Genomic DNA, 25,290 nt, shown 5'->3' with positions numbered 1-25,290 from the left:
CCTTATCTGATACGAACAAAAGCCAGTTGTGACCAACAATAATAAGGATTTGTTTCTAACTTCAACAGAGCGAATGTTGTCTGTCAGTAAAGCAGCTGCATTTGAGGCTGGGCATGAAAATCCCTTATGTATATGTATATATAATATATATATATATATATATATATATACGATTAGAGAGCAATGTTTATGATGTAAACGTAATCTAAAAGTGTAGTGGAAAGTGAAACGACATGCTTTCTTTATCATATTTTATACTTTTTGTTTGAACATGTATTGGTATAAGAAAGCTTTTGTTTAAACTATGTTAGTACTAATTTTGTAATTTTAAATTGTAACACTGTCTTAGTTATGCTGTCACCTGTCAGTTTTATAAATATTTAAGGCATTTTTTGCCATAGGTTAGAAACGTAGTAGGAATGATTTACTCCAAATTTGCTGTTGGTGGTTCATTTGTTTGGTACTCATTTTTTTTATGCATGCTGAGATGTGCTTTAAGCTTTAATTTGGATGCAGAGTTTCCAACTTTCTTCAGTGGACCAGCTCATAATTCGTATTTTGGATTCGCTGTTGATTATTATTCTGAGGCCTCTCAAACATGGTATGTACAATGCTGTTGTGTTGGGTTTAACTATCATACTGTTTACATGATATATTTATGTTTTTGTTCATAGCGTTCAAAGACTATAGTCTAATCTGTTAATTTTAGAGGCTCTTACAATAAGCAAACTTTTGTTTGTAACAAATCAATAGCCTACCCCAAAGTTAGTATAGACCAAGTTAGGAAACGGATTGTAAAACAACGAGTCTTGTTTTCCATTGTCGCAGGTCTATGACGTCATTGACGCCACCATTACGGAGCCCACAGCATAGCATTTTATCATTGCTGGGTGCTGTTTTTCGTTTAAATATTGCGATTTTTTAAAAACCAAGCACTTCTGCGCGTAAAAATGGCTTTCTACTAATGTTATATTTTATCACAATAATAAACCTCACAAAAATAATCAACTTTTATTGAACACTCAATCGATTAAAGAGTAAAAAAACAGAAAATATCAAGTTTACTAACCAAAAACATAAAAGAACATGTTTAAAATATAAAAATACAAACAAAAACGCATAACATTACCATAAACTGGTGTATCTGGCTGCAGTTTTGCATGTAAATTGCCGTGATTTTACTTTTTGGCTCACAAACTTAACACGTACACCCAGCAACGAAACTTAGTATCTGTGTAAAATTTGCCTAATATCAAAGTGACATTGAGAAAAACAATACTGAGTTACTATTTTTGGTCCTCTGCTTGAATTAGTACGTTACCGGTCTTTATGAAATCGGAAAACGCGAACACCTTATCTGCTAGTACTTAAGCAGTTTGGAGCTGCATGTCCACTCATGTTGGATTATAAATGTAGTAAAGAATGGCTCAGTAGATTCGTAGGTATGATCATATACTATTATGTAAAGTAAGCTGATTGCTGCTAGTCTTATTCGCCAACGTAAAGTACCCTGTTAAACCACACTGTACGCCGAACACCAGTCAAAATATTAATTTACTTCACATTAATTCCTAGATTTAATATTATATAACAAGATTTATATTAGGAATTATATTTTAAATGTTAAAACAACCGCTATACGTGTTTTCTAGCTTCGTATCGCTTACAAGAACTAAATGAACACATGCCGACCATGCATTTGTATAGGCGATCTACGCTCTGTGGGCTCCGTAATGGCGGACTCGAGCGCCGTTTCCTAACTTGGTCTATACTAACTTTGGCCTACCCCACCTCTTTAACCTTAATTGCATTACATTATAAATGCATTATAAAATTTTCAGGGTGGTTGTTGGTGCTCCAAGAAATGGTTTTAATGGAGAAGTATTTAAATGTACCAACACACCTGGTGCTGAACAATGTAATGCCATTCGTGTTTCGAAAGGTAAGACCATGCATGCTGGTAGACCTATATTTTTGTTTCTAGCGTAGGCAATTCTAAAACTTTGTTTTATATCAACACGTTAATGCAATGATACATGGAATTGTACAACCTTAAACTATTAATGCTAAAGTCTTTGCCTAAACTCAGCAAAAGAAAAGAATTATTATTGTGGAATATGAATATAACTTACTTTATCCTCGTGTGGTGGGTAAACAACAGTCATTCTATGAAGATGGACTGTTTTTTACACTGTATGCCTGCTTATGAGTTACCATGTATATAAATGTGTGGTTGATTGTTTATTCTGTATGGCTGACTATTCAGCAAACCCATTGGTGACCACTGAATTGGAGCAATTACTGTAAGGTGTCTGGGCCAAGCCGATACACGCCCATAATAGTAGCAGAGATGAGCCTTGAACCAGTAACCTCTTGGTTAAAGGTAGGCATGGTAACCACTATGCGACAGCGTCGGACTAGTACCCTAAGCTAAAATGTTGTATTGTATTACTATAAATTATTCATAAAAACATTAGCCTATATCATGTAGTATGATTAAATATAGGATTTTCCTGCTTAGGATTTTACATTCGTATCCACTATCGCAATATGTAAAAATGTACTTCCTTTAAAAGGACAGCTACAAAACAAAATGTATATATATTATATACATATACATTTTTTGATAAAATGAAGTCCCTACAAACTTATTGTGTTTAGAAAAGAGTTGACATGCAAGTTGTGATATTCGCAATAGATTAAGCTACATTGGATTATACTTGGGATGGGAATACCAAGTTCATCAACATAGCGTTTTTTGTTTGTTTTACCTAAAAAATTAAGATGCGGTCAAAAGTTCAAAATTTTAAAAGAAGAATCTGTTGGTTAAAGGTTTAACTGGTGTAAAACTAGTTGTCCTGATTTTGATTATATATATGTACTTGAAATACAGCCACTAACACAAACACAACAATAATAAATCATTTTGAATCTTGACAATTTATATCAAAAAATGACAAGTTGTAATAATACGTTAAGAGCACAATATACGTATTCATTTTAATCATTTATTTGGTGATACTTTCCAGAAACTGTAGTCCGTAGTCCTCGTTATGCACTAACAAAATTACCATGTACCACTTTGGTGCAAATTAAACATAAATCATAGTAATCAAGTAGGTTTGTTAAAAATTGAACCATTGGCATTGTGGCTACTAACATAGCAGTAAACATCAAAGACGAAGATGACTTGATTCTAGTTTTACTATTTCTATGATGAATTGCTACATTTTTATTATAAGGCTCATTTTGCTACTTTACCACAAAAATGTGCCCTCACACATATTTGCGCCTCACAAACTAGACTAGACATGAGATTAAAAATATTCAAATTGCAGAAGTTTCACAAACGGGAGTTCAAAACATGTTCGGTTCTACTGTAGTGCTTGGACAAAATAAAGAGCTACTGGTCTGTTGTGTATTATTTTGTAGATATAGTGTACTTTAAAATTTAAATAGCCTTTACATGTTTCATGTCTTTTATATATACATTTTTTTTAAATCAACAATTTAGGATTATAACCATAATTTCTTACATAAAATTAGCTTTTAAAAAGGTTTTTAAACAGGATTATGATCCATACGTGCTCACTTTAGTTTTATGCAAACATGAGTTAAACATTTTTGTGATCACTTAACGTTTATCCTTATTATTTAGATGTGTGCTCCACAATTTGCACAGAAGAGTGTGGTTACACGCAGTAGTGGAAAGAGCATTTACTACGACCTTGTCGGTATTTGTTACTTCACTACTGACTTCAGTGCTGACAATCCGGTTACTTATCGATACTCCCCATGCTCCAGTGACCTTGGTTCTCACTATGCAGATCTACACAGCTATTGCCAAGCAGGTTTCAGTGCTGCTTTTACCAAGGTACATTATTCACTAGGTTGGAAAGTTTAAATAATTTTTCAAATATATATATATATAAATTATTTCTGTAAACCCAGGACAATAGGAAACTTGTACTGGGAGCGATTGGTTCTTATTATAATCAAGGCTCCATTATGTTGGTGAAAGATCTCTTGCAAAACATCAGCAGCTTACCTTACCACACAGCTGAATTCAAACCTGATGTTCCATCTGGTTGGGGTGAAGTTGATTATTATCGCCATACATATGATTCAAACTACATGGGTAAATTATGTTATTGACTGGTAGTATTTACTTTTTATTACACTGAGAGTATGTTTTACTGAGTTTCAAGTTATAAGCTTTATTATAATACAAATTAGTTGTTAATGTTGGCTGCCTGCTATTACATGTAATTGAGATTTCACAGCACATATGGTCTCGTGCTACTGTGCTTACTTATTTATGCACTCAGAAGAAATATTGATGTCTGGACTGGCAGGATACTGCTGGTAATTTCAACTTGAGTGTGGTTTATTAAACTTGTTCCCATGTTTGGAGTATGAATAAAAAATTTATGTATACATATCAATATATGCTGATGCCTAGTGTGATGGGCTACTTCGTTATCTTTCCCAGAATATCAACTATGTATACATTCCACAATACCATGTAATTTTGTTTTAGAAAATACATTTTTTATTAGAAAATATAAACTATGCATTCCATTTCATATGTTTTCAGCTTATGAAGCACTGTCTACCAATATTTACTTTAAGGGCTGCTGGGTATGGTAGAGTAAATAAATTAACTATCTCTGTTTATTCTCAGAATGTCATTAAGTACCTTTTATAAATATATTGGAATGTTTGATGTGGACCAGTGGGTGTTAGCTTTCACATACGAATCTAATAAACTTTAAATTAAATTAGGTTTTGTTTATGGTTTTACTGGTTAAAAGGTGTCTGTGACTCTGTGTGTTTTATAAACAAAGTTTGTATCAAAATATAATAGGAGATGGTGAATGCGCATCAGGCCACAAATTAGGGGCCCACCATAATACACAATATAAAACTGGTGGTCGCATTTGTATGATACCATAATAACAAACTGTTCTTGAATTTCTTGAGTATAGTTAAGTGTGGTAATAAAAAACAATGGGATACTTGGGATTAGAAAGGAGTAAGAACAACCTCCCTAGCCCGCCCAATTTTTTTTTTTATTTTACCTTTTATTCTAAGTGGTAATTTAAATTATTTTTTGCGGTAAAACGCAAACTACTAAATCAAACAAAAAATTAACAAAAAGAACTTTCTATGGTGTTTGCTAAACTTTTTTTGTAAGAAAGCCTTTGGTGAAACTTATAATGAATGTAGTTATTTGCTACTTATTTAAGTACTTTACTGTTACCTGCTGGTATATTTTAAATTTTATGAACTTTTCATACCCTTTTTCTTGTTTTTTCTTACCCCAAAATTGCCCTTGCTTTTAGGAAGGGATAAAGGAAAACAACTGCTTTTTTTCTACTCCAACCAATATTAAAATTGTGATAAAACTGATTTTAAAGCTATGTATGAATATTATTTTAATTAAATTAATGATTCATTGATTTTAAAGGCAATCAGGTATCAAAAACAGATATTTTACAGCTTTACTTATATTTTTGATGATGTAGTTTATGTTTTAGGTTAAGACTGTTTAGTTGTGGTGCTGAATTTAGTTTAGATTATGTCAGATGTCTTTTAGATTTGTGCTTTATATAGGTTATGCAACTTGTGGGCTTTGTTTTCATACTAATAAATATTATTTGTGGGTAAACTTTATTTAAAAGGAAGCTATAAGGTAAAAAATGGGAACTATGAGAGAAAAGAGAAGCATTATAAAAAGTAGGGAAAATTGAGGTTTCTGAGAAAATATAGGTTGCATAAGTTATATGACTAATTGACTAATATTTTTAATATTACCCTGTATTCCCATTGATTTTTTTTTTCTTTTATTTAGGTTAAGTTTTTATACCCCAATGTCAGGGGGAAAAGAACAGCACAAAATTTCAAATAATTTTTTTTAACAAAACTCAATACAGGTGAATTATGGTGACTGGACATGTTTTCGTGCACTTGCCACTTTTGGGTTAATTTTCGCGATTACACTTGTTTTCAAAATAACTATACAGCGGGTATCACTATCAGTAAGATCTATGTAACACTATGAGAGCAATTATTTGACGAGTGACCAACAATAGTGCTAAAGAGGGGGCCCACGTATAAGAATCGCTGGGGATCGTCTATATTTTAAAACGCCACTGGGTGAATCGTGAATGTGTGTGAATATGTAATGTAGGCTTTTGTACACCAAAAATATTAAACCCTAAAATGTCCTACTTCAAAAAGTAATAAAACAAATTGTATATTTTTATTATAGGTTATTCTGTTGCCACTGGGATTACTGGCAGTAATTTGCCACTCTTGGTGACAAGCGCACCTCGTAGGTTAGGTTACAACCTGCTTGGTTCAGTTATTGTGTATGATGAAACTATGCAAGCCCCTCTTGCTAACTTCACTGGGGAACAAGTCAGTACTTTATAAAATATTATATCTAGTTGGTTAAACAAACGATGTAATTATGCATGTTTTAAGCTATTTACAATAAGTGCAATCTGTGTGCATAGATTAAGTTAACTGAAAGAGTTAAGTACAGTAGCATAACTGAAAGTAAAAGAGATGCACTTAACCATTATTGTGATGATAATGTACACAACAATTGCCTCTATGTTGCAACAGCGGAACTTTTATTCAATCCCTATTATATGTCATCTAACTTGCGTAACAATCCATACACCGCGTAAACTTGTTGCACAATCAAAGCTAAAATAATCGCCTGCGCACACAAAGTTGTGTATTTGTAGTTATAAATCTTTTTGTTTGTGAATGATAGCTATTTTTGAACGATTGATGTGTAAAATAATTTTCGACTGCCTGGTACGTTGTAATGCCTGCAAGGTGCCAGCTTTACGGGAAGTTCACTTTTTACACGTTTGGTATTAACTGTTTGTCCATTGCTAAAAACGGTTTATCTATCGCAAAATGCGATTTTTGACTAATTCCACCCTTGAGTATAGATGCTCTATTGGCCACTTCACTGCATGTTGAGGCTTTATATACAATACTATGTGTTGGTTTGTTACCTATATTATTGTTAATTGTCTTAAGTTGCATACACCACACCACTAACCTCTCAACTTGGAACCCGTTTTGCTTAATCTGAGGTGGGGAAGTTTGGTAACAGTCGTCCAGCTAAAATATTAAAATTATTTAGATTGGGGAATATTTTGGTGAAGGATTGGAAGTTGTTGATTTAAACAATGATGGACTTGATGACATCATAATTGGATCTCCACTGTATAGTGATGTCAAGCAGAAAGTTCCAGAAATTGGAAGAATTTATGTTTATTATCAAGAAACAGGTATATTATTTATATATATATATATATATATATATATATACTTAAAATTCACACTTTTTTCAATAAAATGCAATATATATATACAATATACATTTATATATATATATTAGGGATGTGCCGAGCCGAGCCCGAACTCAAAAGCTCGTGCCCGAGCGTCTCCTTTTTTGATGCTCGGCGCTCGGCTGAAAACTGGGCCGAGCGCCGAGCCTTATGCTATAATGTTACACGCGAGCGCGAAAAATATTAAAAATGAAAAAAAAGTGAAGCTCCTAAGAGATAACGAGACTAGTCAGCGTAGCTTTCTCTTTAATTGTTTTTCGTTCGTTGTGAATTTGCTCTCTCGCAAGTAACGAATCGCAACATCAGCAATTTGCCGGTATCTAGTTACAGCCGGTGTCGAATTACACGAGCGCCCAATGATTTCGTATCAGATTTTAAATAAAAAGCCAAATTCTTTAACTTTTTTATAATGAAATATTATAAATTGCTGCAACCGCGGTTTTGCAACCACATGACAGCCCCCTTAACCGCAGGCACGTACGCAACCAGAAAATGCTAAGACGCACACACACGCGTTGCATTTAATATAACATTCCTTCGCTTGGAATTGGAACAATTTTTCATTCAATTATTACGTCAGGTGTCCTATCGCAAGGTAACTATTAATTATGACGTTTCATAATATAACAATCGGGAGGAATGTGCCCACTGCCCAAATTGGGCAGCCAAACCAACCACGAGATCAAACCATCTTGTATCAGCGTCACATTTTTACACTCTTTTACACGTCACATTTTTACACATACATTCCACACGTAACAAACGAAGCAATCGTTGAGAATTTATTCTCGTGAAAAATGATGTAATACAACTCTGTTTCTCGTGCTGTGCCATCAAACGATGTTTTTTTGGCTTCAGTCCAAGCTCGGCCGGGACGATACTTTGTAATATCATATTACAATTTATGTTGGTTCCCATTTACTGATAGCGTCGCTCCTCGCTCTTATATTTCCACCAATTAAAACTCACATAATCGCGATTTTACCTGCATTTAAACTAATCAAACAAAAATTATACACAAACTGCAGATCGTATAGAAGCGAATAAAACACGATTGTTTTCAACAATCTCGTTTGTGATGTAACGATCGTAAAGGTTTATTCTGACGTAAATAACCGTTACCATATCCAAGATGAACATGCGTAGAAACTTGCCAATTGCGCCACTGGCTGTAACAAGTATATATATTTTTTTAATTAAATACTTTTTGTATGAATTTTACATTTTGCAACAGTAGAAATTACAAAACGAGACGCGTCTGTAACCGCAAACCACGTGTTCTGTATTATTTTGATTAGCGGCGCTTTTCGGCTGAATAGGAACGCATTCTCGTACGCCTTTCTCCTTGATGACGTCATAGGTGCTCGGACTCGGGCTCGTGCCGAGCTTTTCGTTGAAGCTCGGCGCTCGGCGAACCCGAGCTTTTTCAACTTTAGCACATCCCTAATATATATATATATATTTATATGTACATTGAGTCATTTTTAAGTGTTGTGTGGCGAATGGGTTTTTAGTTGGAAGAAAAAAACTGTTGATGGTTTTTTAAAGCTGGTCCCATTAATTCACCATATCTAATACGTTGTGCCCGTTTCTCGTATTCCCAACAACGTGTAACTTAGGCAGCAGTCAACATTTTCAGTTTAATTTTACTCTCGCATCTTTGGATAATATGGTGTCATTATACTTGAAGTTGCTAAAAATATTAGTTACAATGGAAGCTAAACGAAGAAAAATAGATAATGAACGCGAGTATTTAATGATTCTTGGACAAACAAATATTTCTTTACGCTGCACCGTAAAACCAGTCTGTTTAATTTGCACGTATACTGTGGCTGTCAACAAAGAACTTAAGTTAAATTGGCACTACGAAGCAAAGCATCAGAAAGGCAGTGCTTTGAAGGGGTAGTTAAGAATTGTAAAACTGGACAAACTTAAACTGAACCTGGGACCACAAAGCTCGATCTTTAAGAAGTCAGAAAAAAAAACTTGCAGGTTATGCAATCAGCTCCTTAAAAAATTCGGAAATTTTATAGAACACGCGAAAAAGATGGCCTGCATTTTCGGTAGCACCTACATGTGTGAGCAATTATTCTCAAAAATGAAATTTACTAAGAACAAAATGCGAACACAACTCACTGATTCGCATTTAGACGGAATACTTCATCTTGCTTCTACTTCTTTGAAACCAGACATGAAAAAGCTTTCGAAATTTAAGCAACATTAAACATCGCACTAACTAACCAACTATTACTGGTTTAATGCGTTTGAGTTTTTATTCTCGTTTCGTTAATCAATTGTTATCAAAATGCGCGAGTTTTCCATCTGCGACCCGTGCGACGAAGTTGTTCACGTCCTTATAAAACCTCAGGATTGAAATGTGATTCATTATACAAATACTGTACATACAAGCAGTTTTTAATACAAAAGTTGAAATAATTCGAATTCGAACTACGTCAAAAATGTTATTTTAAACTAACTTTAATGTTTATGAAATAGCACTTCGATATACCTTCTCAAGACCCCTAACAGGCAAGGCCAAGAGAATGAAGCTTACTGACGATGCAGGAGGACCAGGGAATTAAGAAAGGACTGTACTTTCCTTACTGGTTCCTTCAATCCTTAAGAGAACCAAGGCTAATGCAGCAGACCCAATTCGGTTGGTCATATCGGATAAAGTACGAGCCAAATCCGTGAGGGAACCCGACCTCAGGAAATTTATAAACATGACAGCATATGGGGGTTCCTCAGTTCCAAAACGAGTTCCCTAAAAGGACAAAAAATTTTAACTGATTTAAAGACGCCTGTTTACCATTGGTGATCAAATCTTGTACCGAGTGTTACAACCCGCAACCCGCAAGAACACCTATCTAGCAATCCGGTCACTAGGAACACCAGTCAGGTAGGACAACATGGATACTTATGGCCACAATGCATCCCAGAGACCCTGCTGAAAGGTGTAGGCGACACTCCCATCACACTTTTCCAACTCCCTAATTCTAACAGCAGGTTCAAAGAAAACACCACTCCGACCTACTTGGGGAAGACCAAACCTATGCAGCCAGTTCGAAACCAATAAGTTGCCAATGTATGAACCAACAACGTACAAATATATCAGTTTTAGCATCAACTTATGCATGTCTCCCCCTAAAAAACTTGGGAGGAGGTATATGATAACGTGTTTTCAGTTGGTGACCTATGTCACTGTTCGACCATTGTGTGCGTATATTTTATGTCACCAATTGTTACGCGACCTTTTATGCGTGGCAAAACTGTAGCATAATGTGATTTCTCTATCATTTAGAAATAAAATGACTTTACTATTATTAAAACAATGCATTCATGATTCATCATGTATTAAAACAATGCAGCAATCATCATGTGTGTAATGAGTATATAATCACATGCTTCTAATTAAAGGTGCATACCAAAGAAAATCAAAATTAGTATATAGATGCTCAAATGTAATATAAAGATGGTCAAAAATAATACAAAAAAACAAAACAGTATCAAAAGTATTAGTTTTAATGGACAGTCACTGTTGGATGACACATTTTCATATGTGAAATCCTGTGCATTGTCACAGGCGATTTGTTTTTACTTTAGCGGCAGCAGTTAGATTTGCGTTTTAACACAATTTCGGTTTCTTTTTTAAACTTTCGGTGGACCCTTTAGATCACATTTGAGATCCCTGCATCAATATTTTACAAACTTCTATTTTTCATTGATATGTTCATTTAATTCTGAATAATTGCAGGTGCAGCTTCATCAAGCACAGAGCGTCGACTTGAGTTCTCTCCGCCCACAATCATTAATGGCAACTCAAGTATGGCTCGCTTTGGACGAACAATTGTTTCTATAGGAGATGTCAATGGAGATGGATATAATGGTAGTTTTATTGCTTTGTATTACTTGGGTTTATAAACAAATGGTCAGTTATTATTTATCAGATAGTTATTTTACTCTTTCATCATAAGTTATTAGAAGAGATGCTCAGGCCTGTGTAATATTTGTAGATATTCTTGTGTCTGCACCTTATGAAAGAAATGGTACTGAGGATTCCGAAGAAAAGTATGGTGCGTTGTACCTATTTAATGGAGGTGTAGGGGGAGTGAGGTCATATCCTTCACAAGTTATCCATGGTTTGAAACTTGAAAACACTCCAAACTTTACTCCTGGAGATAAAATTCGAGGGTTGGGGTATGGTATGAAAGGGGGGAAAGATACAGATGGCAACGGTTATCCGGATGTTGTTGTTGGTGCTTATTTGTCTGACAAAGTTGTTGTAATCAAGTGAGTTGATGTGAATCTTTCATAATTGTGTAGTTTACTAATAGATAAATAAATTAACAGTATATAAAATCTATTATATATAAATATATATATACATGTTATTAAAATATGTTAATTTCTTTAAAACAGGTCTAATTTTTAAATTATTTTCTGGTCAGTATTAGAATACATGGGAAATTTTACTACATCACTCAATTTCCTACTATTGCAACTTCACATTTAGATATTGTTTAATTTTTCAAACATTTTTAAAAGTAATATGCAAAATTTACTGCAGTTGCGATTGACTGAAAATCTGGCAAGTATAGATTCAGTAGAAATGGCTGACAACACTTAAAATGTGCATCTGCTGCTAAAAAGCATATGACAATGATTGAAACTTGAAAATGTTCTATCTTAATATAAAAAGTAATAATGATCAAATTTTTGTAAATATCTTTCTGTTTAGAGCTCGACCTGTTGTGAAGTTGCTAGTCATTCAAACAATTACTCCAAATAAAATAGATCTTGAAACATTATCATGTGATCTCAATCCCACTACCAAGTCAGCATGCTTCTATGTTGAAACTTGCTTCTCCTATTCAGGAAAAACACTGCCAGATACTGTCAGTAAGTAAATTAAAAGAATGTCACTGATTCTCGCCTAAATAAAACTAATTTGGCGGAAATACAATTGTCCTATTTTATACACTGTGCCTGCTGATAAACTACCACGTAATTTTTTATAGATTACTGGGTGGAAAAAATTACTTGCTAAATAATATAAGCCCCATACCTCATATTGTTTAAAAAATTAAATGGCTGTACTGCTGTAGTCAAGTCTGCCATACCTGTGGACAATCCTGTAAAACAAAATGAGTTTGTCTTTTATTACCCAACTTGACTTTATACGTTTACCCACAGAAATTAACAGTTCTTAATATTTAGACATGTCTTATTCCTATGATGTGGATTCTGGTAAGGAGGAGCGTGAAAAACGTTCATATTTGCTGGATGATTCACCAAGGAATTTAACTTTACGAGCTGGTGATCAACAGCAGTGTGTACATGAGACTGTGTTTATGAAGGTTAGTTGTGAATGGTGTGATATTACGGATTGTGACGTTATACATAGAAGGTGCAGCATGCAACTAACACAACTCAATGTGTTGTTGTGTTCTACTGCTAATAATTAAAACAAAATTGTTTAACATAATAAAATATGATTAATGTCATCTTCAACATGTACATTGAATGTTAATGTTATAACATCAAATATTTTGTTGAAACTGAGTAACCAATTTTTGTGTGAAAATTACGGTACCTCTACCATGTGATGTACTTTATATATTGAAGCAAAGGTCGGCAAACAACGGCCCGCGAGCTCAGTTGACCGACACCCGCGCACTGTTTGGTAAATTCCCTTACACATTGCCCGTTATGAACAACATATTGCTTATAAGTTCCAACAAGGGATCGTTTTTGTTTTTGCATGGTAGTGGTTATATGGATTCTTTTTCGTCGAACAGTTGTCCTTGCTGTTGTTGTTTTTAGCGGGACTTATAAACACCGCGTCTCTCGTTTCTTTACTCTTTTAGTTTACCGCTCGCAATAAATCATTATGCAGCCTCCACAATATAACCGCACAATTAGCGTGTGTGCACCGAAGCGTAGACAAGTGCCTTTTTCTTATCGTTATCTTCGGTATAAACACTGCGTCTCTCGTTTCTTCGCTCTTCTATTTTACCGCTCGCAATAAATCATTATGAAGCCGCCACAAAATGAATAATATTAACTTCCAACATTATCTATAATACTGTGTGATTACGGTTTATCCAAATACACAAAAACAAAAGTCTTTAAGCGACGACAAGGTTAACTAGTCTATGTTCACATATCAACACATGGTGCAGGAGTTGTTCAAAGCGTATTTACACATATTCTTTACCAAACTTTCATTCCTTATACGTCTTATAAGTTTTATGAGTTATAACACATGTATAAATGCATTCTACCTACTGCTACACAGTCACCAATGGCGACTAAAACCTGCTTTGTTGGTTATTTCTGATTTGTTTTTGATCAATCTCAGTCGACCGCTGCAGTAAAAGGAATAATTAATTATGCTAATTAGTTTGTACCATGCCTACGTATTAGATCTGTGATCTTTTGTATTGTATTTCTCTTGTCTAGTTTATTTACCACCACACAGACATGCTATTAGTTTGATTGATTGTACTTAACTTTGCATCCTGCCATTCAGCATTCGTCTTTTTATATGCCTTCCGATAACATAGTATCATTATAACTGAAGTTGCTGAGAAGTAAGTAAGCTATATCTGTACCACAAAATATTGGTTACAATGGAAGCTAAACGAAGAAAAATAGATAATGAACGCAGAGTATTTAATGCTTCATGGACAAACAAATATTTCTTTACGCTGCACCGTAAAACCAGTCTGTTTAATTTGCACGTATACTGTGGCTGTCAACAAAGAACTTAATTTAAATTGGCACTATGAACCAAAGCACCAGAAATACCGTGCTTTAAAGGGGTAGTTCAGAATTGTAAAACTGGACAAACTTAAACTGAACCTGGAACAACAAAGCTCAATCTTTAAGAAGTCAGGAGAAAGGCAGAAAAGAACAAACTTGCAAGTTATGCAACCAGCTCCTTAATCGCCAAGCACATGAAACCCTTTACCTACGAAACATTTATTTTAGAATGTTTATTGACAGTTGTTGACATTGTGTGCCCAGAGAAACTGACTGTAATCTGGAATATCAGTCTTTCTGCAAGGACAGTTACATTATGCATTGAAGAAATTCTGCTGACGTCAAACAATTGTTGCCGAAAAGTTTTAATACTTTTTAATCGTACTTAAGGTGCTTACGAAAGTCAAGCAACACCAACTAACCAACCATTGCATTTGTGTTCTTATTCTCGTTTCGTTAATAAATTGTTATTAAAATACGCGAGTGTTTCATGTGCAGCCGGCGCAACGAATTTAAATGTGCAATGAAAAAGGTTGCCGACCCCTTCATTTAAGCCTTAAATTCTGCATACAGAAAGATGTCAGAGACAAACAGACTGAAATTGCAGTCACAGTGAATTACTGGCTGCAAGAAAACCACCTACCAACTGAGCCAGTACTGGATGTGTTAGCTGGCACCAGTTCCACAACTAGGGCTGATATATTCAAGGATTGTGGTCCTGATGAAATCTGTATTCCAGATCTTGTAGTGAATGCTAAATTGTAAGTTTAAATTTTCGTATTCTACTTACATATTATGTTATGATGTTAATATGTATTTGGTGTTCTATTTATATTGATTTTTCATATGGATATCAATGGAGAATGTTGGTTTGGATATGAATGATGTTTAAAACACGAGGAGAATTTCACATTAAAAAAAAAATTTGTAAATTTATTCTCGTCTGTTGCCTACTAACGGCCATTTTTTGGGCTCTGTGAAAACTCTGCAGAGAAGAAAAAAAAGTGGCTGCAGGGGCCGCTTTATAGCTTGTTTGTACAATGCATGTTATGAGTATATAAGGTGTCATAAATAAAATTCTGCTCATAACTTGCAGAAGTCCAGATACAGTTCAAGTTGGTAAGTATTCAGAAATTAATGTAAAAGCAAGTGTTTGGAATAATGGGGAGAATGCTTATCTTACAACCATGGTTGTCAACTATCCTCAATACGTCACATTCATTGGACTGCAAGAAGACAAGGTTAGTTGGGTTGTCATAATAGTCAAGTTTCAATGCTGTAGATCCTGTACTAGAACGCTATATCAAAAACGAACAAAAATCAAATCCACCAACATTAAAAAAATAGGAATAAAATATGTACAGAATTCTCCTAATAAACTTGATTTTGGCTCACTGATGTAATAGCTAAATTCGTAAAAGGTCAGATTCTTAGAAAACAACACAATTACGTGCTTTATGCTTACGTAGATACTCGCAGTACAAAACAGTTTTGGTGAAAAAATATGCACCAATTCCATCAACAAATTTTACAATGTAAATCTACAAATTCAGTAGCAATGTTAGTGGATTGTCGATATGCTTGTTGTTTATAAGCTGTCAGCATTTGGAATAAGCGTACAAATAGGGAGTCATGGTTTGAATTAAGTATATATAAAAATCAGACATGAATATTTTATCAGGTTGACGGTCGCGTCATCTCATGTGTCGACCTTAATCCATTCCTGCTGTGTGAGGTGGCCAACCCGCTCAAGGTAGATACCAGGATTGATCTTGTGATACAGTTTGGGGTCAATGAACTTCAGGGTGATGTTGACGTGCTACCATTGTTGTAAGTTTACCTGTTTTGTTTATATAATGAGCACCTAATTGATTTAAACTTGAAATTGCTCTTCTGGTATATAATATAAAATTGCACTATTTAAAGGGACCGCTTTTTTATGTTTTAATTTTTTCGGTTGAACCTACATCATGCTGACTCAGCTATTTTTTTAAACCCAATGTTTAACACAAAACCTGACTTTTTAGAAAGAAAATGGTACAGGTACCAGTGGGACATATTTAACATTTTAATATAAAAAGGGTTTAAAATTAACTAATAATAGGAAAAAAGTGTCAGCGTAGTATGTAGCTATGTTCAATCTAAAATTAAACCATAATCACATCAATGTTTTACAATAGTTTTTATATATTCTTAAAGAAGAAACATTCATTATATCAAATCAGAAATAAAATTGTTTTTGTTTTTTTTATTCAGTAATTCTAGTAACTAGAAACAATCAAAGTTGAGTGTAATTATTTGTTATAAGAAATCCCAAGCATTGCGCTACGGATAATTTTTTTTACTCCAGCAGTTGAATTTACCGTTTTGAAACTCATTTTTTTTCAAAAGCTGTTTTGTATTTTGAAACTTTGACGGTACCTTTAGAATTTTTTAGATCATACTTGAGCATATCTATCAATACACAAATTTTGATTTTTCGTTGGGGTGCCCCTTAAAGTATTACATCATTTTTGGTAGCAGCAGCAGACTAAATTCAGAAATTAACGAAAAGAATTGTATGTTGTATGTAGGTTGTATGCAAACTGCACGAACGAACAAAACAATCAAAGTCCTCTATTCCACACAATGATCCACGTTGAAGTGGTTGCTAATGTTAAGTTTTACAATGTATCAACGTAAGTATTTTATAAAATTCTCTGAAAGACTTTTAGTGTTGGTTACTTACATTATAGCTTGCTTAGAAGTATACTCCCAAGTTAATTCCTAATTACCTTATATTGAGAACCCTATGCATTGAAAAACATTAAATTTATTTTATATTTTAGTCCTTCCTTAATAAGATTGGACAAAGAAAGTGAAAATGCGGCCCTTAACCAATCTGCCTCTAAACCCCTTACCCACACGTATGAAGTAAGTTACTTAACGTTTAATTTTTTAAGGCCAGAGCTTTTTGAATCGGTAAAATAATTCAGAAAACAGAGCAACCAAATTTATAAAGTAGATTGCAATTATCGAAGTCAATCAAGTGAACTTTAAATATTTATCGGCCAGTCAGAATAGTGTTTCTATGGTTTCCAAATGAATTTCAACATTGCATGGGCTACACCCAAAAACAAATTTGAAAACAGTATGATAATTATTAACTTAAGGAATATTTTATTTGAAACGGGATCCTTTGAAACGTATTTCACACCTTTGGCTGTAGTTACAGTCATATTTAAATTTCCTAACAGATCACCAATGCTGGACCTGCGGTGATTTCCAAAGCTGAAATCTCTCTGTTGTGGCCATTATCAGTGAATGGTGATAGTAAAGATTTGCTTCTACCACTGTTGGAGGTTCAGCACAGTGGTCCAGTTATATGTCACTACTCACATATAGCAGATGCAAGTGTAGCCTTGGCTAATGATGTGATGGTTCCATCAGATGTTCTTACTGTAGACGCTGTTAATCATGATAGAAGCTATATTGTAAGTATGCTGTTGTAATACACTCAATACAATTTTACATATTGGGGGATGCTCATAGGCGCCAATTTATGGGATGTTAGGCCACCCCATTTGTTGTATTCCTATCAAAATTTAAACAAAATATTTTTTTTTAACAAAATATATTAAGTGTTAAGTCAAAATCGTGATGTCCTATTAACTATTAAAAAACTAACTTAAAATCATTTAAATTGATTTAGTACCAAGCTAAAATATTATGTGCGACGGCTTTGAGTTGTAAGCCAAAGCTGGACCAGACAAGAGGTCAGGATAAGTGATTGCTCGCAACGTTTCAATCCTATTATATCCCGTCCACTCACCAATCAAAAGTTAAATATTTTTTCGCCATCACAAGAACGTTGGGTTTTAGTTGTTTCAACATTGTAAAACACATTATGAAGGTTTGAGGACCAACCTTAACATGCTTTTACATTCGTGAAAATGCATATTTATAACTTCGCAAATGCAAAATGTTGTATTCGCGAAACGATCATTGCGATCAGCAAAAGTGTTGCTGCAGTCATTTGATTAAAAAAAAACAATTGGCAAGTCAGTGTAATTATGACCAAATACCAACAATGAACGTGTCATTCGCTATTATGATGCAAATAATAGAGGCATTCGTTAGTACTATTTTGTAAATAATCCATGAGTTAATCAATTGCTGTGACGGTAATAATCCATGTGTCAAATGCTAATATGTTGTAACAAACAATCTGCTTGGCTGCGGAAAACTTGATAAAGATTGTAAGCGATGGCAAATCAATTAATGTTATGTTGCCTATTTACGCGCTGAGAAAAACATCCTGGTGTTGCATGACCCCGTTGACGGTGCTTCTCTACACTGTGATGTCACAATGCTTTTACCCATTGTCGGCGCCCTATCAGTGGAGCAAAACTTGAAGACGGACTCCCACAGCAAGACATGCTAGTCACCCTTGAATTTAGCCAAAATCAATCTATTACCCCATACTTGTAAATAAAAATCAACAAATTAAAGTTATTTGCAAATATATGAAGATTGTAACAAAAATACCTTTTCATCATTTTCATCACTGCAGAACTGCCACACAGATCCACAAAACTGTTATGAAATGACATGTGATATATTGGAGATGCAACCTAAAACTGACATTCTCATTGAGCTAAAAACAGAACTTCAGCTTGCCCCTGTGCTCCGTACATCCATGGACACAGTCATCACATCAAGCATGCAGTTCCGAATCACTGAGTTTCCATATCTCATAAATCCTGGGCCAGGACCAACTACATTATCTGAGGTAAAAATAAAATGTTGTGCTGTTTTAGTGCTACTATATTATTGCTGTGTAGATGTAATGACATACTACGCAAGATTTTTCAGTGAAAAATCAACAGCCAAGCAGCAAAATATTCGAAATTTAATATCTTCCTGTTTAGATAATAACAAAAGTTTTTATTCCAGGTGAACACTTATGCAGAATACCCACAAGTACCGGAATCTTCCACAATTGAATGGTGGATTATTGCAATAGCTGTGGCTGCTGGAGTCCTCTTCCTCCTTCTTATCATCTTACTACTATGGAAATGTGGCTTCTTCAAAAGGATGACACATCCTCAGAGTGAAGAGGACAAAGCTCAACAGCAGAAGCTCACAGAGTCACCAGATCCAATGCAAGAAGAATTAGAGGAACATCTTAAGTAATACTTACTCCTACTGCTTTTTTATAGCTGTCACACTGCTTATATGGGATGTATGACTGATCTAATATGTGGTGTTTCTTACAACTAAGTATTCTTTTTAGTTTTTTATCTGGCTTATGTAATATACCAACAATGAGATGAAGTGTTGATTTAGTGTATTGTTTTATCCTTCTTTTATTCAAAACATGCCTTTCTTTTGTTTGTAGGTTTTATGCAGCACAAAGACGTATTTTAAAATCCTTTTTATTTTGTTCAATTTATGTAACAAACTAATTCATATAAATTACTTTCTGTACTACACTGTAAACCGGTACACGACCACATTTATAGATTTACTGCCACCATGCTGTTCAGTTACAGTGCAACTTTGGTACTACCCTGCAATACATTTGGTTCCTTTTAAGATATCCTTATTACAGTAAATATTATTTCGTATAATTCCATAAACCATTTATTGCTTTTTACTGTCTAGCATGCAGTTCTGGCTATCGTTTAATCACGGACATTTTATATTAAGATTTTCTTTTTTTTCTTATGATTTTTAACCAGTGTATCACGTATTAACTTTAGTTCTTAACTTTTTGCAATTGATATAGAATTGTAATTGGGATAGTAACTCTTTTTCTAAAGTCCTATCTTTTTTAACCCAAAGTGTGGTACGTCTTACTTTTTTTAGTTATGTAGAATGTTTTTAATATCTGATTACCACCTCTTTGTCCATAACATGATTTATTGTTTTTATAAATTACAATGAAGCGGTTTTACAATTTTGCTTTGTGAATTGTGACACATTGGTGCTAAAGCCATTATACATGAAGGTTTTACTTTAAAGGTACTTAACTCATTCGATGTTTTTTTTCTGGTTTTGCATTTCATATTGTGTCTTACGACGGTTACATGAACCAATATTTCGTTTGGCTTAGGCAAAATAAATCATATGGGACAGCTTTTATAGCAATATGTAAATATGTAAATAAATAACTGTTTGAGGTCTTTCACACAGGTGTCCTATCTTCCCCGACTCTACTATCTTATGCTAATTGGTTTAAAACGTGCTCCTTCATTAGATCTTTGATCTCTTGTTGTTGTTGTTTTTTGCGATTTAGCTTTCTAGCATTTTCTTTAATCTCTTGATTTAAATCAAATTATAATATAGTGGGGCGGGTGAAGATGGGACACTTTAGCACTGAATATCCAAATATCCTGATCGTGTTTTAAATAATTAACACCGGTCCATGGAAGTCGTGAAGATACACTTTTATTATTCTTTGACTGTTCTTCGTTTACTGCCATATAGGACGAAATTAGACTAAAAAGGTGTCCCATCTTCCCCCACCCTACTATATATATTTATAATTTTTGGACTGAATTTTCAGATTTAAAACCGCACGATGAGCGATTAATTAACGATTACTTTCCTCATGCACTTTACATAGCGGAAACACTGTCTGGCGTTTGGCGGGGAACGACGGCACGTATTATTATTTGTCCGGCGCCGTGGCGTAGTGGTTAGCGCGCCTGCCTGTAACCATTAGGTAATGGGTTCAAGGCTCGCCGCTGCTACCATTGTGGGCGTATGTGTCCTTGGGCAAGACACTTAACGACAATTGCTCCAACCCAGTGGTCACTAATGGGTTGTCCAAATTATCAGCCATACATAAAAAAGTGAAAAAAATCCCAAAAAAATAATCACCCACAAAGTAACATACATGGTAACTCGTAAGCTGGCACGAGGTGCTAAACCCGTGTGATAACGACTGTCGTTTTCCGGCCACGCGAGGATAAAGTAAGTTATATACATACATTATATACATATATATACACAGAAATAAAAAAGAGTAGAACGCGCAAGTGCCCAAAACCGTTATATATTCTTTTTTCTATTCACGTGACCGCCAACTCCGTTCCCATTTTGCTTGGTCTCCATTGTAAAAGATAAGCGTATAGTATTTTTGGAAGGTTTTAGCTGTTTATTTTAAAAAACTACACCATTATTCTATTCAGATTTATTAGGCCAGTTTAGTTATTTAGTAGGTTAACGCTTACAGTTTACCACTTGTTTAGGAAATTTAATTATTTAAAAAAATTAATTAAAAATTTCAAACAAACGGTTTGTTAGAAATATATATATATTAGAAAATAGTTGTTTTACACCATAACTTTAAATTAAGACAAAAAACGAAGAAATACTACATAAAACGTCCTCTACTCCATTGACTACGATAGTAAACGGGAACGACCCGCGAAAGAGAGAGAGTGTATTACCTCTCTGCTTTGCCGACATTAGAGATGCGCGTTCTACTCTTTTTTATTTCTGTGGTTATATAAGATAAGAAATCCACACAACGATTCACGACTGAATCAAACTATTAGCATTTTAGTGGGGAAGCATTAAATGCACTACTCTTATACCGTATTATCATTAATCGTAATTGAAACATTATTTTTAATTCAACATCATATGATTAATATTAACTTCTAACATTACCTAATTACTGCGTGATTACGGTTTGTCAAAATTTATAAAAATAAACGTTTTTAAGCGACGACAACGTTAACTAGTGTAAGTTTACAATAAACACATGGTACAGGAGTTGTACAATGCGTATTTATACATATTCTTTACCAATCACTCAATCCTCATACGTCATAGGTTTCATTAGTTATAATACATGTATAAATACATTCTGCCTACTGCTCCACAGTCACTGATGGCGACTAGAACCCGTTTTGTTGGTTACTTCAGATTTGTTTTTGATCGAGCCCAGTCGACCGTTGTAGTAAAAGGATTAATTAATATAGCAGGGTGGGGGTAGATGGGACACTTTTTCATTTTGTTTTCTCTTTTCATTTGTTAGTAAACAAAGAACCTTTAATGAATTATAAAACCGTATCTTCACGACATCCACAGACCGTTGTTTATTGTTTAAAACACGATCAGGCTATTTGGATATTATGTATTAAAGGTGTCCCATATTCCCCGACTCTACTATCTTATGCTAATTAGATTAAAACGTGCTCATTCATTAGATCTGTGATCTCTTGTTTAGTAGGTTAACGCTTACAGTTTACCACTTGTTTAGAAAATTTAATTATTTAATAAATTTAAATAAAACTCTTCAAACAAACGGTTTGTAAGAAATATATATATATTAGAAAATAGTTGTTTTACCCTAAATTTTTAGTCAAGTCAAAAAAACGAAGAAAAACTACATAAAACGCCATCGATTCCATTTCGTTGTCCACACGGTGTGTGTTATTATTTCAAAACCCTGCTGCAACATGGAAGTGAACGGGATTATATAGATAAACTGCTAAGTTTTAAAGTTCAACCAACTGTTTTTGTATCTGATATTGCAGCTCAGGTAATACAAAAAAATGTTTTGAAATGTTACTTTTAGTTACTGGTTCGTTTAACATGTTGCACATCATGGAGAAAATCGAAAGCAAGGGATGTTTGGACCAAATAAAGGAATGCTTTATGAATGGAACGAACAAAACATCAAAAAATCAAATAATGGAGAACTTCTTCCAACCGAAATTGAATTTGAGGATACTACTGCTCATTATAGTTTATTTGACAAATTTCACATGTTTTCCAAAAAAAGGACCAGAAAAAAGTTTCCGCAGTATTGGGAACTGTGTGAATCTACATTTTCTCAACTCCAGTGCTGCGGAACAAGCCAATTCCACCATGGCTAAAGATCGGTAATTACATTTACTGAATCTTTTTGTTTTATCTTACATTAACTTCTTTTTATTTCAGACACTTCATGTACACAATGATTTTTTCCAACTTTGCATTTATACGAGGCTTTCAATTCATCTCCAAAATAATGCTCTGAATAATAAATTTGTTAACAAAACCAAGCAACTGTTCGATGTTCGAGTTAAAAGAAATGAAATTGGCATTGGTTTCCTTTTTTTCAAGCTCAACATTTTAATTGCATGGCTATGCCATTCTTTATTTACTGTGATTCTATATGCCATTCTTTATTTACTGTGATTCTAATGTATAATGTTTTACTTTTTAACAGATCGACGATTGTTACAAACAGCTGAAGTCTCAGACACTACAATATCGTCGAACATGGAATCAAAGGAGTCCGAGATCGAAATAAATTTATGCCAGCCTGTTTTGTCTCAAGGTTGGTTTGTTTTGCAGCTATTTTAAATATCCTTTGTTACAGATTACTTTAATTTGTGAGGTCTGTAGAAAATTGAACAGTATATTTTAAAACAGATAAACCAACAATTGAACTAAAGAAGTCACCCAATTACCTGGTCGCTTCTTCTTTAGACAATGGAAACTTTATTTTACGGGAGTGTTCATTGGGAACATTGTCTAGATTAAACTGGCTGGATGGATTGGTTAGTAGAAACTGATGTAGTATTTTTGTTTATAACCACCTGTTTACTCTCTCAATCTGATCGCTAAATCTGATCGCTAAAAGAAAGAATGTTCTGGTGTTGGACTGCTTTGTAGTAACTAGCATTTTGGAGGGAAAAGATGATATTTTTGCACGACTTTACCTAAATAAAGTATGAAGGAATATTTTTTATTTTACCATTTTTCCTTGTTAACTTTGTGTCTGTCCTCACGGACCTCACCCATACAGAATAGAATATACCATGAAAGTAAGATCCAGGTGGGTTTTAGAGAAACGTAGAAATGCGCGAAATATCCGTGAAAATTGGCAGAAAAAAGTGGCAGGACGGGAGGGAAACTGGCAGGACCGGGGGAAAAAAGTGACAGGACCGGAAAAAAAGGGGCAGGACTGAGAAAAAAGTGAGAGAGCTAAGAAAATAGTGGCAGGGGCGGGGGGGGAAGTTGCAGGGCCAAGAACAAAACGACAGGACCGAAAAAATAGTGGCAAGACCGGGAAAAAAGTGGCATAACCGTGAAAACAAGTGAAAGGGCCAAGAAAATAGCGGCAGGATCGGGAAAAAAGTGGCATGACCGGAAAAAACCGGCATGACCGAAGAAACAAGAGATCACAGATCTAATGAATGAGCACGACTTAAACTAATTAGCATAATATAGTAGGGTGGGGGAAGAGGGGACACCTTTAATACATAATATCCAAATAAGTGTTTTAAACAATTAACAACGGTCTGTGGAAGTCGTGAAGATACAGTTTTATAATTCATTAAATGTTCTTTGTTTACTACCAAATGGAAAGAGAAAACTAAACGAAAAGGTGTCCCATTTTCCCCCGCTCTACCATATTAGTTAGCCTTTTTACTACAACGGTCGACTGGTCTCGATCAAAAACAAATCGGAAGTAACCAACAAAACGGGTTCTAGTAATTGGTGACTGTGGAGCAGTAGGTAAAATGCATTCATACATGTATTATAATTTATAACTATAATGGAACTTATGATGTATATGTCGTATGAGAGAATTGAGTGATTGGTAAAGAATATGTGTATAAATACGCTTTGTACAACTCCTGTACCATGTGTTTATTGTAAACTAACACTAGTTAACATTGTCGTCTCCTAAAAACGTTTGATTTCATGAATTTGGATAATCCTTAATCACGCAGTAATTAGGTAATGTTAGAAGTTAATATTATTCATATGATGTTTAATTAAAAATAATGTTTCAGTTACGATAAATGATAATACGGTATAAGAGTAGTGCATTTAATGCGTCCTTACTTAAATTATAATAGTTTGATTCAGTCGTGAATCGTTGTGTGGATTTCAACACGTGCCGTCCCAAACTGCCAGACAGTGTTGTCCGCTATGTAAAGTGCATGAGGAAAGTAATCGTTAATTGATCGCTAATCATGCGGTTTTAAATCTGAAAATGTAGTCCAAAAATTATAAATATATTTATGAATTGATTTAAATCAAGAGATTGAAGAAAAATGCTAGAATTAAAAATTGAGATAAGTGCGGAAAATTGTCTCGCATAAAACCACAACAAGAACAACTGTTCGACGAAAAAGGATTTATTTGACCACTT

The 25,290-nt window shown here is 34.3% G+C and overlaps 1 protein-coding gene across 1 annotated transcript; it reads left to right on the top strand.

Annotated features, from left to right (window-relative positions):
- Nucleotides 1-204: 204 nt before the first annotated feature.
- LOC149738343 (integrin alpha-8-like) lies at nt 205-20,267 on the top strand. Its single transcript, XM_089875343.1, has 19 exons — nt 205-601; nt 1,842-1,942; nt 3,339-3,409; nt 3,659-3,874; nt 3,952-4,138; nt 6,275-6,423; nt 7,169-7,316; nt 11,131-11,262; nt 11,390-11,666; nt 12,115-12,275; nt 12,594-12,733; nt 14,715-14,902; nt 15,238-15,382; nt 15,823-15,971; nt 16,715-16,819; nt 16,970-17,054; nt 17,378-17,614; nt 18,694-18,912; nt 19,077-20,267. Exons 1-19 carry the CDS (start codon nt 420-422, stop codon nt 19,314-19,316), a joined length of 3,132 nt encoding a protein of 1,043 aa, XP_089731469.1. The 5' UTR covers nt 205-419; the 3' UTR covers nt 19,317-20,267.
- The last annotated feature ends 5,023 nt before the right edge of the window (nt 20,268-25,290 follow it).

The sequence above is a fragment of the Ciona robusta genome, chromosome 3 (assembly GCF_009617815.1).
Source record: "Ciona robusta chromosome 3, ASM961781v2".
Lineage (NCBI taxonomy): Eukaryota > Metazoa > Chordata > Ascidiacea > Phlebobranchia > Cionidae > Ciona > Ciona robusta.
The sequence above is the reverse complement of the archived record's forward strand: the minus strand, read 5'-3'. Positions and strand labels throughout refer to the sequence as shown.

Bases quoted from the DNA above. Each gene is read 5' to 3' on its own strand.
- LOC149738343 (XM_089875343.1), top strand. From the start codon at position 420: ATGATTTACTCCAAATTTGCTGTTGGTGGTTCATTTGTTTGGTACTCA. The intron at 3,875-3,951 runs GTACATTATTCA...CTGTAAACCCAG, and splicing joins TCAGTGCTGCTTTTACCAAG to GACAATAGGAAACTTGTACT. The intron at 7,317-11,130 runs GTATATTATTTA...GAATAATTGCAG, and splicing joins TGTTTATTATCAAGAAACAG to GTGCAGCTTCATCAAGCACA.